Consider the following 13,996-nt stretch of genomic DNA (forward strand, 5'->3'; position numbering starts at 1 on the left):
GTACCCCAAGACAAGAAGCAAACATGTAAATTATATGCAACTTTCACAATATTGTAATTTTTTTACTGGATTTAAATGAAATTTTACTTCTTTCACTGGATTTAGATTCTTGATTACTCATATAAGGTTGTAATAAAATAAAATTCCAATAAATTGAAAAAAAAAATGTTCATCAAAATCTTAAAATTTTGAAATTTGTTGGAAATTTGGTTATATGTCAAGTTAAGCTTTTTTTTTGTGTTGTCATGTTTGTTGATTTGGCTATGTAGGGTTCATTTGAAGTTCCATTTCTCTACAATAATGCTAATGTTCACATCTAAGTGGAAACAATTAAGACTGGTAAGCATTCTAAATGATTTTTTAACTTAAATTAATCAAAACTATTATTTTAGGTGGTGCATTCTCATGGATGTCATATCGGTTGTCATTATATAGACCTTCTAGCGGTCTATAGAAGAATCCTAGAAGCTTTATGAAGAATTTTGTTGCATTTTCAATGAAGTGTCACTTTATGAACATTCTTCTCTATAGTTCACACTCTTATTTTCGATATAGATGAATGTCAAAACAATAAGGCAGAAAGAGGTATTAGTAACCATTAAAAATGAAAATATAATATATAATTTAAGAATAATATATCAAGTGTAAATTGTAGATTTATGATATTTATTTCAATGAAAAATATGTTGTTTGATTGTTAGCTTACACACACACACACACACACACACACACATATATATATATATATATATATATATATATATATATATATATATATATATATATATATATATATATATAAGCTAACAATAACACAACATATTTTTCATTGAAATAAATATCATAAATCTACAATTTACACTTTATATATATATATATATATATATATATATATATATATATATATATATATATAATTTGATTTTGACAAGTTTGATCTAAATTTGATAATTGAAGCAGGTAGGAAAGATATGTGTTAAAAATTATGAATTTGTATTGCCTCTAGAAACCAACCGTAACCTCATAGACCACTCCCTCATATCTCAGTAGGTCTTAACATTTCCCAAAATTCAACTACAAGATGTTATGGATGCACTTCTTGAATTAATCATCTAAATCAAATTTCATTTGTTAGTTGAATGTAGTGAGAAAAAATGCAAGATTTGTGAAAGTTCATTATTATTTATTAGTGTTAACCTTTAGCAAATAATGAAACTAATATTATATTTTTGTTCATAACATGTTTTTTTTATAATAATTTATTTGATCGAAAGATATGTATATGTGATTGGGTTTAGCCTGAAAAATCATATTTTAATTTTTATAAGGAAAAGCTACTTTGAAATCACCCAAATTACAATGTCTGAATTTGATGTTTATGGTTATGACAATTCACTTTATTTGTAATGCTTATCGATTTTGTTTGCAGAATTTAATGTTGTTAGTACATGTAACAAATTACTGTTGCTTTTGGTTTTACAAGCCAATATGAGCCTCCATGGGGGTTGGTACACCAAATAAAGTCAATTCATAAAGCTACTACACAACTTGTTTTAATCAAGAAGTCGTATTATGTTGTGATAAAACAAAGATCACATATATCATTTATGTTAAAAGTTACTATATTAAAAAACCAAATTGCTCTAATATAAATATTAAATATTTTTATATAATAATTTTGGTTCAAAAACTTTAAATATGAATCTGACTAACATTTTTTTTATTAAAATTCTACCTAAGACAGAACCACGTATTAATTTGATATGTATTTAATTTATGTTTCCTGCGTTTAACGCGGGACATAATCTAGTATACGCTTCAAACCAGAAACATTAATTAAAATCCTCTATAAATAATAGTAACTTTTATGGATGAAGTTTTCAAGAATTAGCAAATCCCATTTAGAAATCATTTAATAACCAATGAATAGTAACATAGAATACGAAATACTACATCACATGCAATGTACATCTATGTAGAAATGTTGCCGAAATTGTGTGAATTTTTTCATTTACTTATTTCCTTAGAGAATTACACAACCATTACGCACCCATCTGCTTTGCCCGTCGATATTTTTTTTAATCTAACCCACCTGGACAAGCTGGAGGGACAACTTGACCTACGACTTTGGGTTTAATGTTAGCACACTCAGAGGTGGCAGGTCCTCCTTCAGGTCCTTCATACGTCAAATTAATATCAGCCACCTTTATGTTCTTGCATGGTACATCTGCACTGCAATCAAACTTCAATGCCACCTTAGTTGCTGATGTTCCCCTGATATTCCTAAAGCTCACATTCGATATGTTCACGTTTGATGCAGTTCCATTCTAGTAGTCGTAAACAAAAAAACTATATTAAATTTTCGACTTTGTACTCATTTACTTAAGTTCAAACACTAAATTATCTAATATGTGTATGATACCTGGCAGTTATTCAAAGGGCAAAATTGTTGATCGAAGAATATGGGAAATGACACATTGTTCATGATGATATCTTCATAATGCAAGTCACTAACACTTCCTGGGAAAGATGTAGGCCAAGTCTTTATCCTGAGTCCGTTTTCTGTGCCTGTCATTGTGACATTCTTGATCCAGATTCCTTGTACAGGTTCTTCATTTGCGCGTCTTCCCAAACTCCCAATACCTATGCCATCTCCAGGTCCACACGTAATATTCTTAATACGGATGTTCCTACATCCTTGACCAATAGAAATGCAATCGTCATTCGTTCTCATTACTGAGTTTGTGATGTTGACACCACTTAAACGCCCGATTTGAATTCCATCTGTGTTGACACTGTTTGCCGGTGATAAAATAGTGATATGATCAAGTCTTGTATTGTCACATAAGGACAACCTCATGTGAAAGAATTTGCTATCGGTAGATGTTATGTGTTGCAACAATGAATTTGTGACATTAGTGAATTGAAGATTCTAAGAAAGGGAAAGGAGAAAATGGTTAAAGATGGCATATGGTAATATTGAAATAATTAACCAAGTTTTTAATTACAAAAGAAAACACTTACGACTGGAAGTGGGCAAGGTCCTGGCCCCCCGTCCGGGCATAAATTTTGCTTCCAAGTTTGTTCGCCTTGACCGTTGTAAGTACCACCGATCATACTCAACTTACTAACATTCCTTATAGCGATCCAGTACGTGGTTGTGAACTTTTCAAGCTCGGGTGGGGCCTTGACGACGGCTCCGGTGGCTTTGATCTTAATTGGAGCCTTGCATGGGCCAATGAGATCAATCTGAGGAAATACCATATAGGTCCCCGATGGAATCAACACCGAGCTTGGTTCTTCTCTTCCACAGGCTTCGTTCCAAGCACTCACTATCGCCTAAAATATAAACAGACAATTTAAGGTCCACTTGTTACAATATCTTTTGTAGAGTTATATTAAGCACATATACATATATGTGGGTGTGTAAACATATACATAGTGTAGCTTAATCATTTTTTCAATTTATTGGAATTATCGTATCTATTTAAAAATGATATAGCAAAGTCATAATGACATAGATCATCTTATACTAGTTAACTATAGGGTTAATTTTAGTTGATGATAATAGCTAGTTAGGTAGTAAATCAAATTTATTACAATCTATATTTTCCCAATGAAGTATAGTTGAAGAGATAGGAGAGCTGTTTGAACTCATGAAAAATATCTAATTTTCTTTATGACATCCCATCAACAAAGAATTTGCATTTGTGAAGAATTCAATTGCTATTCATTCCTAGTGTTGTCATGTATCATGGTGAGGATCTCATTCCTAATGTGGCTACGTGAGACATCATTAGGGAGTGGATGGCAAAAGTCTTCGACAAAACCGATGAAGTGGTCAACATGTTGTAGGTACACTACCTCTCCACCTCAACATGTTGTAAAAACAAATCCTTCTTGGCATTGCAATGTCAAAGAGAGAAAAACCCATTTGCCATTTGTATTTGTGTATTAAATCCTACTTTTCCACACTCTCTCTTCTTCGTATCTTCTCCATTGCCATGACAACACTCCTTTATCTTTTCCTTGCAACCGTAAATAAAAATATAGCTTAGGTGGCCATGGCAAGCATGAAACTGCTCCTTGTAGCCTTGTGGGCCACAAACCTAACATTAAATTTATCTGTATAATACGTCAAAAAACTTATTTATGTAATGAAGAAGGATCTATGACAATGGCTTCATAAATCCTTTCAAACCCTTTTATCAATTAGGTTTAAGATAAGGTCTATTTAACATAATGTATAGGTACACCTGATAAGGAAACTATATCACCACTATCATGAAAATCTCTAAAAACATTAAACAAAATAGACTTGTTTTCCAATTTGTATCCCCATCACTATTTGTCTAGCAACAATAGATTGGAGGCCAACAACCTACCAATTCCAAGGCCACCTGAATTAATGGGTGCCAAAACGTTTTTCCATGCTAACCAAAAGATTTTTGTGGCATTGAGTGATGCAATGTAAATTTCTTTTAATATCTTCAAAAGAATTAATGTCCATTAAAGTAACACATAGACAAAATAATAACGATCAAAGAAACGTTGACGTTTCTTCATTAAAATTGGAGAACAGTGGCTCTAAAAGGCCCAAAATACTTAAAGAAAAACTTAACACCTAAGATAAATCGAAGAAATTAAAGAATAATAACTCAATCATGAATATTAAATCAATATTATTATGTTTATCTAGGGATGTCGCCACTAGTAAGATCTATACACATCTCAACTTGTCAAGTTTTGATTTCTTAGTTGCTAACTAAATTATTGATTCAAGATACACAATCGGAACATAATCTTAGATTATGTACTCAATTATATAAACTTAATAACACTAATTAATATTAATAAACATGAATCTTTAACCAATAAATCATAAAGACTCAATTGGTATGAGCGGTCTCAGGGTTAGTGGCAACTTCTCAAATTGGTTCGTTTCCTTGATGTAAATCGATTCAAGATAGAAAGGAACACATAAACACAATATTAAGGATCCAATGGGTGCCGATGTTTATTCTAGAAATCGAAATAAAATAAATCTAATTTTCTTGGAGGGGGATTCGAGATACACAAGAACACATAAGTACAATAAACTGATTTAGGTTTGTTTCTTGCTTGATAATGGCAGTGACTTGTTTAGTTCAATCAAACAATTAAATTAACCATTGATCGCAGTCTTATCCGGTGAGAAATTCAAAAAACGCACAGGACTATTGAAATATTCAACTTGAAATTTTCATGATCGGTAGCTTTATAGAGGGACATCCTAACATCTCCAAGAATAAAATAATGAAAGTATGTTTCCCTTCTTCCTTCTCTAATCACATCTTCCTATAGCATATTTTGTTCATAATTTTTGAAAAGGTAACAACCATTGATCATAAATCCATATCAACCATTGATCACTGGTACTCTATGTGATTGTTGTCCTTGATAATCTGATTTTGTTTAAGACAAAGGAGGAGAAGTAAGATAAATCAGAAGACGAAGGCCTTGTAAAAGCTCACCGTAATTAAATTAAGGTCAGTGTCCATGTGTATGCCGGCGAACCAAAAGAACACTACTAGAAAAAAAGGTGTTTTCCTACGGATAATAGCTACGGAAAAATTCCGTAGCTAATTAGCTACGGAATGGCTACGGATTAGCTACAGAAATGGACGCCCTAATTTAGTAACGGAATAGCTACGACATAACTACGGATTCAATTCCGTAGGTATTCCGTAGCTAATTAGCTACGGGATAGCTACGACATCACTACGGATTCCACTCCGTAGCCATTCTGTAGCTAATTCGCTTCGGAATAGCTACGGAATAGTTACGGATGTTAACCTGTAGCTATTCTGTAGCTACTTAGCTACAAAATGGCTACGGAATAGCTTCGCATATAATATTAAACCATTAAATGAATAAAGGATCTCGAAGGTGCAAACGACTGTATCAACACTATTAATGACTATAAGTTGTTGAAACTAAAGATAATCGTGTATAATAGAGGTGGGAAAAAAACAAAGAGAAAAAAACGATGTTTAATGCCCGGCAAATCAAAAATAATAAAATCCGTAGCAACTCCGTAGCTAACTAGCTACGGATTAGCTACGGATTTTTTTTATTTTCTATTTTTTGGGCACCAAACGTCGTTTTTTTCGCTTCGTTTTTTTTACACTTCTACTATACATCATTATCTATATTTTCACCAACTTATAGATATTAATAGCATTCATAAAGTCGTGTGGACCTTCGTGATCAAGTATTCGTTTCATAGTTTTAACAATGTAATTATACTTTTCACCAAATTGTGATGAATTTATTTTTGTATATGTATATTTACATACATGAAAGAGTTGTGGTATATGTGTACGTGTATGTGTATACGTGTTTGTGCGTATTTATATGTGAACGTAGATCATAAGCGTGTTAAACCATTAAACGAGTAATGGATCTCATATGTGCACACAACTTTATGAATGATATTAATAGCTATAAATTGGTGAAAATAGAGATAATCATGTATAATAGAGGTGTGAAAAAAACGAAGCGGAAAAAACGACGTTTGGTGCCCGAAAAACTGAAAATAAGAATTATCCGTAGCTAATCCGTAGCGAATTAGCTACGGACTAGCTACGGATTTCTAACGGAAAGCACATTCCGTAGCTAATCCGTAGGAAATTCAACTTAGGAGAAAAGGAAAGAAGAAGGGTGATATCTATGGCATAGGAGCATCAGATATACATTTTGTGATTACTGGGACACCGTCTTCCCAATCCACCCAATCCACCCAATCGGATAGTACACAACAAGAGGTATGTTGTTATGGTTTAAACGTTAATTAGTATGTTGATAATATTGATATAATAAACTAAAGTACATTGATAATATTGTTTAACTATTGTATTGTGTTGCCATTTTTTTAGGTTGATAGGTTGCGTGCACAAGTTTCTACCATGGAACAACAACAACAACAAATGAAAGAACAAATGGAAATGGTTATGAGGATGATGAATATGTCTGGAAATCAACCCCGTGCTCCCCCTGATAATCCACCTGAGGACAATTGATAAGTATTTTGGAACAATTTAGTTTGTAAACATTTGATATTGTTTGTTTTGTTTAGTGCTTACTTTTGTAAGATATTTTGGATAATGGATTGGAATGTGTCAAACTTGGTATGACGGACGTTTTTTGGTGTATTTTATATGGTATTTGGGACAAATGTGAATTTAATATGGTATTTGACAAAAAATTGGAAATTTTTAAATTATTTTTTTTATAAATAAAACGAAGTTAGCTACGGAATCGCTACGGATTTCCGTAGCTATTTACTTGCGTAGCGATTCCGTAGCTGTTTTGTTCCGTAGCTATTCCGTAGCTATTTTGTTCCGTAACTATTCCGTAGCTATTTTCTTCCGTAGCTATTCCGTAGCTATATAGTGTCGTAACTATTCCGTAGGAAATCCGTAGCTATTTAATTCCGTAGCTATAGTAGCTACGGAATATTCCGTAGCTATTCCGTAGCGATTTTGTAGCTAATCCGTAGCTATACTTTAGCCACGGGCTATTATGCTACAGTCAATTTTCCGTAGCAATTCCGTAGCTATCCGCTTATAGCTACGGAATAGCTACGGATTGTACCGTAGCTATTGCACCCATTTTCTAGTAGTGGAACAGGTGGCTTGAACCTTGGAAATCAATCCGACAACATGATGACGAACCAATAATCGGTGGTAAACCCGATGTTTAGCCTTCCGGTTTAATGTGTCGGCCAAAACCAATAGTTGTCGATTCTTGACTTTACTTGAACAATGAATCACAAATCTTTGTTTAGAACAAGATGGAAGGGACGAATTAAGGAGGATGCATGCATTGAAGAACGAAAATGGACGATGGGAGAATTTGGGATTTAATCTGGGGATGAGATTGGGGTGTTTGGGGTTTATTAACTTATTTATTTTTTATTAAATTTAAATGAATTAAAAAGGATCAAAGAAATTAAAATGTAAAAATGTCATTGCATATGGTTTAGGGACCAGCCATGCAACTTTTAGAGACCATAATGACCATGTTCGTCAAACAAATTAACAAAGATTGCAGTTGTAACATTTGGTAAACCACAAAGTCCATTTGAGTAATTTTTGTATTCAAAAGGTAGGTATCATGAACAAAGATCTAATAATTGGATGTTCTCTATATGACCATGAGGCCTATTTAAACGATAACAGAAATGCCATACTAATTGCTTTACCTCCTTGTATTCTTATTTAAAAAGAGTGTAATAAGTCAATAACTTTGGGGACGAAGGAAGAGAAAGGGAAGGAATCAATATAGTTACTTGAAAGGTTCATAATCAAATGCACTCAAGTCATGAAAAAAGAAAAAGGATGTCACTAGAGTGGTAAAAAAGACATACATGATGTAAAGACATTCCAGTTAGTTCTTGACTAAATTCTATTAGTATGGATGATCTTTGTTTATCTCCACAAAAGGAAGATTCCTTCTGAAATCTTAGATTAACCAAAATGATTTAAAGAACAATTCCAGCATATTCAACAAGCTTCTCAACATCTTTTCATCCACTTATACGAGACAATACTAAACATGATCATGGAAGAGGCATCTACTTCTAATCAAAAGATAGACTGAGAAGCACTTATGAGATAGGCAATGGCGGAGCCAATACCGAGGCAGACGGATATGCATCCCCCCCTAATTGGTATCTCTTTTTGTTAAATGAAGCCACACACAAATATACATTATGAAATTAAAAACCCACGCCTCTCCTAATGAATTCAATTGATGTGGACATGATATATTAAGATTTTTTTACATACAAATTTACTTAATATTTTGATGTCTTTCGGTGATATTATATTCGGATTAATAACAAACTAATCTTAAAATTTATTATATATATATATATATATATATATATATATATATATATATATATATATATATATATATATATATATATATATATATATATATATATATATATATATATATATATATATAATTTTCTGTAATTTGTAATTAAAATATCATTATAATTGTTAATTTGGTGTTTTATATTCCTAGTTATATTATGAGCCTCAAGATTACTTTTTAAAACTATATATAAATGAATTTTGTTACTAATCCTTGCAACCTAAAAATAATAGTAACATCAAATGGCCAATATTGAATAAAAAATTGATATTTCATATTCAAATGCTTTAAAGTTAGATTCTTTGATCGTGATCTTAGAAATCGAAATTCAGTTTTAAATTATCCAGCTCCACATCGAGTTAGGTCATATAAAATTATCGTAGCATGGTTAAATAAATGAAAAAAATATTGTAAAGATTGTATTTTAATAATCCTTGAATATAAGCCCCCGTTATTTTATAATTCTTGCTCGGTCCCTATAAGTAGGAGACCTATCCCTTACTCTATCGACATACTTTTAGTCGATTTCTTTCCTGCAACTTTGACCTTTCGTCATATTTTTGGTCAAAGTCCACTTATCCTAATTAGGATTAGTCTCGTTCCACTTATAATATCCAACTAGAAAGTTAAGGCCAATCAACCTGTAGGATTAGCCGACACTTATTTGAACTAGGTGGTGGTTGTTAGTCCACTAAATATTCTCATATCACGAAGCTGTGTGGAATATAAGATAAATTCTAAATCAAATACAATCATATTCTTAAATAAAGTTCCCAAGAATTGGTTACATACTAGAAAATTGAAGTGAAAATGACAAACTATATATACCTCATACCAACAACCAGATAGTAGAGAGACCGATTGATATTGGTTCAATCACATACTAGAAAGAAAAACATTTTTCAAAGCCTATAAACCAACTAACCATCAATTTCTTTTAATTCTTCCTAGGCTTTCATGACTTTGCGAACACCAGTAATCACATCCTAGACCATAACACATGCATGCTTATGGTCGTATCATGCCATGATGGTGTTGGTCTTTACACATGCAATGTTCCCAAGATAAGGTTATTTGTATGTCACCATTATTCCATTTTAGAGTTTAGTATTAGATTCCAACCTAGCATAGGTACTCTTCACGTATGTTGAGATAGTAAGCCCAAAATGATGAAGTTGTAGTTACTACCATTATATGGAAAGATTAATGGGGTCAAACAAAGTGCGGGCATCATATTGAATACTTCATTGAGACTACAACTGGAATGTAAATGCTCTATTGATAGATCCATAAACACATCTACAAATCTAAGAGATTCTTACGTGTTGAGTGGTGCTATGTTGATCGATCAAAAAATGGAATTTACTGGGCTTTCACCTATACTTCTTTCGCCTAGTACTTTAGAAAGGGAGAGAAAGGCGTTGTTACTTATTCGGATTTGTGCCACCATTTGCTTGTTCATGCTTTTTCAGATTTGTGTCAAGATTTACGATTTTTTTTCTCTAAAAGCTATGTTAAATCTTTTGATTCAATAAGTCTTCAATCCTTGTTTTTCACATATTATATTTTGTGGGCATAAGTCGGACCATTGTATATGAACATGTGGATTCCATGAAAAACACATGTTAACAAAAAATTGGGGAAGAATTAGAAAAAATTAAGCACATGCAATTTTTTGAAAATACCAAGAGCCAATATGGAAATTTCAGAAGTTTAGGGATCAAAATGCAACCTTTAAAGCTAAAGGTACCAAACTACACACTTTCAAAAATACATGGGCCAATGTGCAAATAATAAGAAGCACAATGACCAACCTCGAATATTTCATGGACTAATATGGAGTTTTCAAAATGATTAGGATCATTATGCAATGTTTTAGAACTACAGTAACTATCTTCAACTTTCTAAAGTCTAGTCAACTTGATGATGTAGATGATAACGTCGTAGATATCGTGGTCGTCTTCTTCGGAAAGCTGCTGGCCGGACGGTTGTTTGCCGGCAGGGTTGACCGTTAAAGAGAAACTTTGACAGATCTTTTCAGGACCTTCTCATAGTGTAAAAATTCCAATAATATATATTCGGAATCCTTATAACCAAACTTGTTTAATGGTCTTTCCAGAAAACGATTTTCAGACAAAAACAAATTTCGACCAAATTAAATTGGAAAAAGTTTAATAAAACGGAACGGAATTCGGAAACTAAACCAACCCACTAATGAACACTTGCACTTTAAGTGTTTCTCTCTAAAGATTAAATTGCCCAGAGTTGATTCATTATAACGATTTACAGTGTTGACTCCCTTTTCTTCTTGTTATTTACTATTGAATATGATCAAGGACTAAAGTGTCGGTGATATTATCTAACACATGTTTGAAGTAAGACAATTTGAAGATCTATATATACAAATAAGAAACGTACAAAGTTAATTGATGGATATCATTATTACCTGGCCATCGTCGGTTATGCCATCGCCCTTAGCGCCTTTGGATTTAATGTTGACAACAGCAGCATGGCTTCTTGCAATGTATGCTATAAGAAACAAGCAACATATTGCTTGTCGGATCGACTTTTCTGTATACATTATATTGAAGCTCTTGTTATTTGCTTGTGGGTTTTATTTTTTGGTTGTCCTCTAAAGAAGTAATGAGAGAGGTCAAGGGAGACAATTTATATATAGGAGATATGATTTCCTAAGTTGTAGGTAACAAGGTCATATACGGGAATATCTTTTCATTATTTGACCAAATATTTTTGGCAAGCATTTCATATCGTATTATTAGATCCTTTTTGACCAAATTTTAGAAAACTAGTCTCAAATGCAAGCCGGATCGGGTTTCAAATAATAATTAATGAAAACTTAAAACCACAAATATGAGACTTATACGATCCTAAGACGTACTAAATGATAAACCACATAAAGTAAAGCACCAAAAAGTATCACCATAAATGGGTGGGTTGGATGGCTATCCTCTTAAGTTAAATCTTGGCTTTCACGTTAGCAAGTTGCACAAAACCGCCTTTAAAGTAATGTATACATTCAAAAGATAAGAGAGAGTCTTCTATTTTATTTCAAAAAGGGTTAACTTACAATTTTCAAAGTGGGGTTTATTTTTATAATTTTATATAGTATTTATATTTTGTAATCCTAATAATTTTCAATTATATATAGCAGCCATGAGCCACCTCAATAGGGGTCAAATGCATCCATTTTGCATAATTCACGGGTGTATTAATTAGCGATCTGACTTGACTACTGACGATTTTTATATAAGGATTTTTATTTCTATTTTTTTAATGGTAAACAAACAATCATACTTCTCAATTTATGTTTTTTTGCTCATATTTCAAAGCAGATACATATTTCAAATACATATTAATACCGTTAGACAACGGAAGGTTCGTGAATAACTCAAGTCTAATACGAATAAGTTATTCAAAAAACAACTAAATTTTTTACTATTTCTTAAATAATTAGGTATAAAATCCGTACTACGGATCGAATAAAAAAAGATTAAATGTTAAAATGTAACAATAAATATTTTTTTAAATAAAGGTTCGAAATAAGAAATAAAAAAATATATTAATTGCAATTTAGTATCATATCTATGACATTTAATGATTTGCATATATAAATATATAAATATTATATAACTTTTTAATTTTAAATTTTGAAAAACCCTAAGAATTGACATTTGAATATTATTTATTTCAAAAATATTACAAAATGATAAGTATCAAAACTTAATGAGAGATTGATATATGGTAAAATAAATCTTTATTTATTATAGTTTATTATTTTCAGTAACATGATATTTCTAGGTACCAAGAATTAGTATTCATTTCAGATTCAAACAAAAAAAATGTTTTATTGTTAGCAATTAAATGTTGTAGTTCTATTAGAAGAATATATACTTTTTGAAAAGCTATCTAAGGTTATGTTTGGCATGTTAGTTGAAAAGTAGCTATTAAATAAAATAAATACTTGATAACTAAAAAGTTAGCTGATAAAAAATAAAGTTTGGTAAAACTAGTTGAAACATATAAAATTACATAAAAAAACATTTACGAGAATACGTTTTTATAATCAAAAGGTATATTTGGAAATTGTTTTAAAAAAAAACTTCTAAAAAACTAATCTACGTAGTTTTTTAAAAATCTAGCTTATAAACTATTTTTTGTTTGTCAAATATAACAATATAAAAATTCTCGAAAACTAAGATAGCTTACTACTTAGCTTTGATGCGCCAAACAAAACCTAAGAATACTCACCTAATAGTGTAATTAATTGAACCACCATTTTATTTAACCTACCACTTTATTATCACATCACACTTACATAATAACTATTTATGACATTTCACATTCCCATTCAACTTTCCACCTACCACCATATTCACAATCTATTAAAACGTTTTATATCATAACATAATTCATTACAAGTCATCCATAACATAATTCACAGCAAAAACCATTAAATAGTTTTTGAGAAAATGTATTTTGATTCATCAAAATTCATTATCAACTCTATATGTCCTTTAACCACCTAGTAAGCTAAGGGATCATGACATATTTGGATCTATAATGAAGATGTTAGTTACAGAGAAGTAGACTAGCGAGAACTGTAATCGAAATCTAAGCGAGTCAAGCAACAAAGGGATGTTAAGGGAGCCCCTAAAACATGAAAAAATGGATATTGGACACACACACAATAATAATAATAATAATAATAATAATAATAATAATAATAATAATAATAATAAATATAAATAAAATAAAATTTAAACTGCTAAGTATTACATTAATAATAATAATAATAATAATAATAATAATAATAATAATAATCAACATGACATTAACATTATAGAGTATGATATATGGAGTATTTGTAAGAAAATAAACAAAGAAAAGGCATAAGTTGATACAGAGAAAATAAAATTCTTATATGACTATCTCGAATTAAATCTTCCCTAATAAATGAAAATAATTTTGATACATGTCACTCTCTCTTTATCTTGGAGACATATCATTTTTTTTGTATTTTTGAATAATTGTTTTTTTCATTTGTCAT

The 13,996-nt window shown here is 31.1% G+C and overlaps 1 protein-coding gene across 1 annotated transcript; it reads right to left on the reverse strand.

Annotated features, from left to right (window-relative positions):
- Window positions 1–1,887: 1,887 nt before the first annotated feature.
- LOC145005769 (exopolygalacturonase-like) lies at window positions 1,888–11,664 on the reverse strand. Its single transcript, XM_078964877.1, has 4 exons — window positions 11,375–11,664; window positions 3,025–3,339; window positions 2,423–2,932; window positions 1,888–2,327 (listed from the first exon to the last, which is right to left on the reverse strand). Exons 1-4 carry the CDS (start codon window positions 11,507–11,509, stop codon window positions 2,079–2,081), a joined length of 1,209 nt encoding a protein of 402 aa, XP_078821003.1. The 5' UTR covers window positions 11,510–11,664; the 3' UTR covers window positions 1,888–2,078.
- Window positions 11,665–13,996: the final 2,332 nt, after the last annotated feature.

Source organism: Lactuca saligna, chromosome 7 (genome assembly GCF_052625555.1).
Source record: "Lactuca saligna cultivar CGN05327 chromosome 7, ASM5262555v1, whole genome shotgun sequence".
NCBI classification, from domain to species: domain Eukaryota; kingdom Viridiplantae; phylum Streptophyta; class Magnoliopsida; order Asterales; family Asteraceae; genus Lactuca; species Lactuca saligna.

Excerpts from the sequence above, each read along its gene's own strand:
- LOC145005769 (XM_078964877.1), bottom strand. The coding sequence starts at position 11,509 with ATGTATACAGAAAAGTCGATCCGACAAGCAATATGTTGCTTGTTTCTT. Across the intron at positions 3,340-11,374 it reads GCATAACCGACGATGGCCAG|GCGATAGTGAGTGCTTGGAA; the intron begins GTAATAATGATA and ends TTTATATTTTAG. Across the intron at positions 2,328-2,422 it reads GCCCTTTGAATAACTGCCAG|AATGGAACTGCATCAAACGT; the intron begins GTATCATACACA and ends TACGACTACTAG.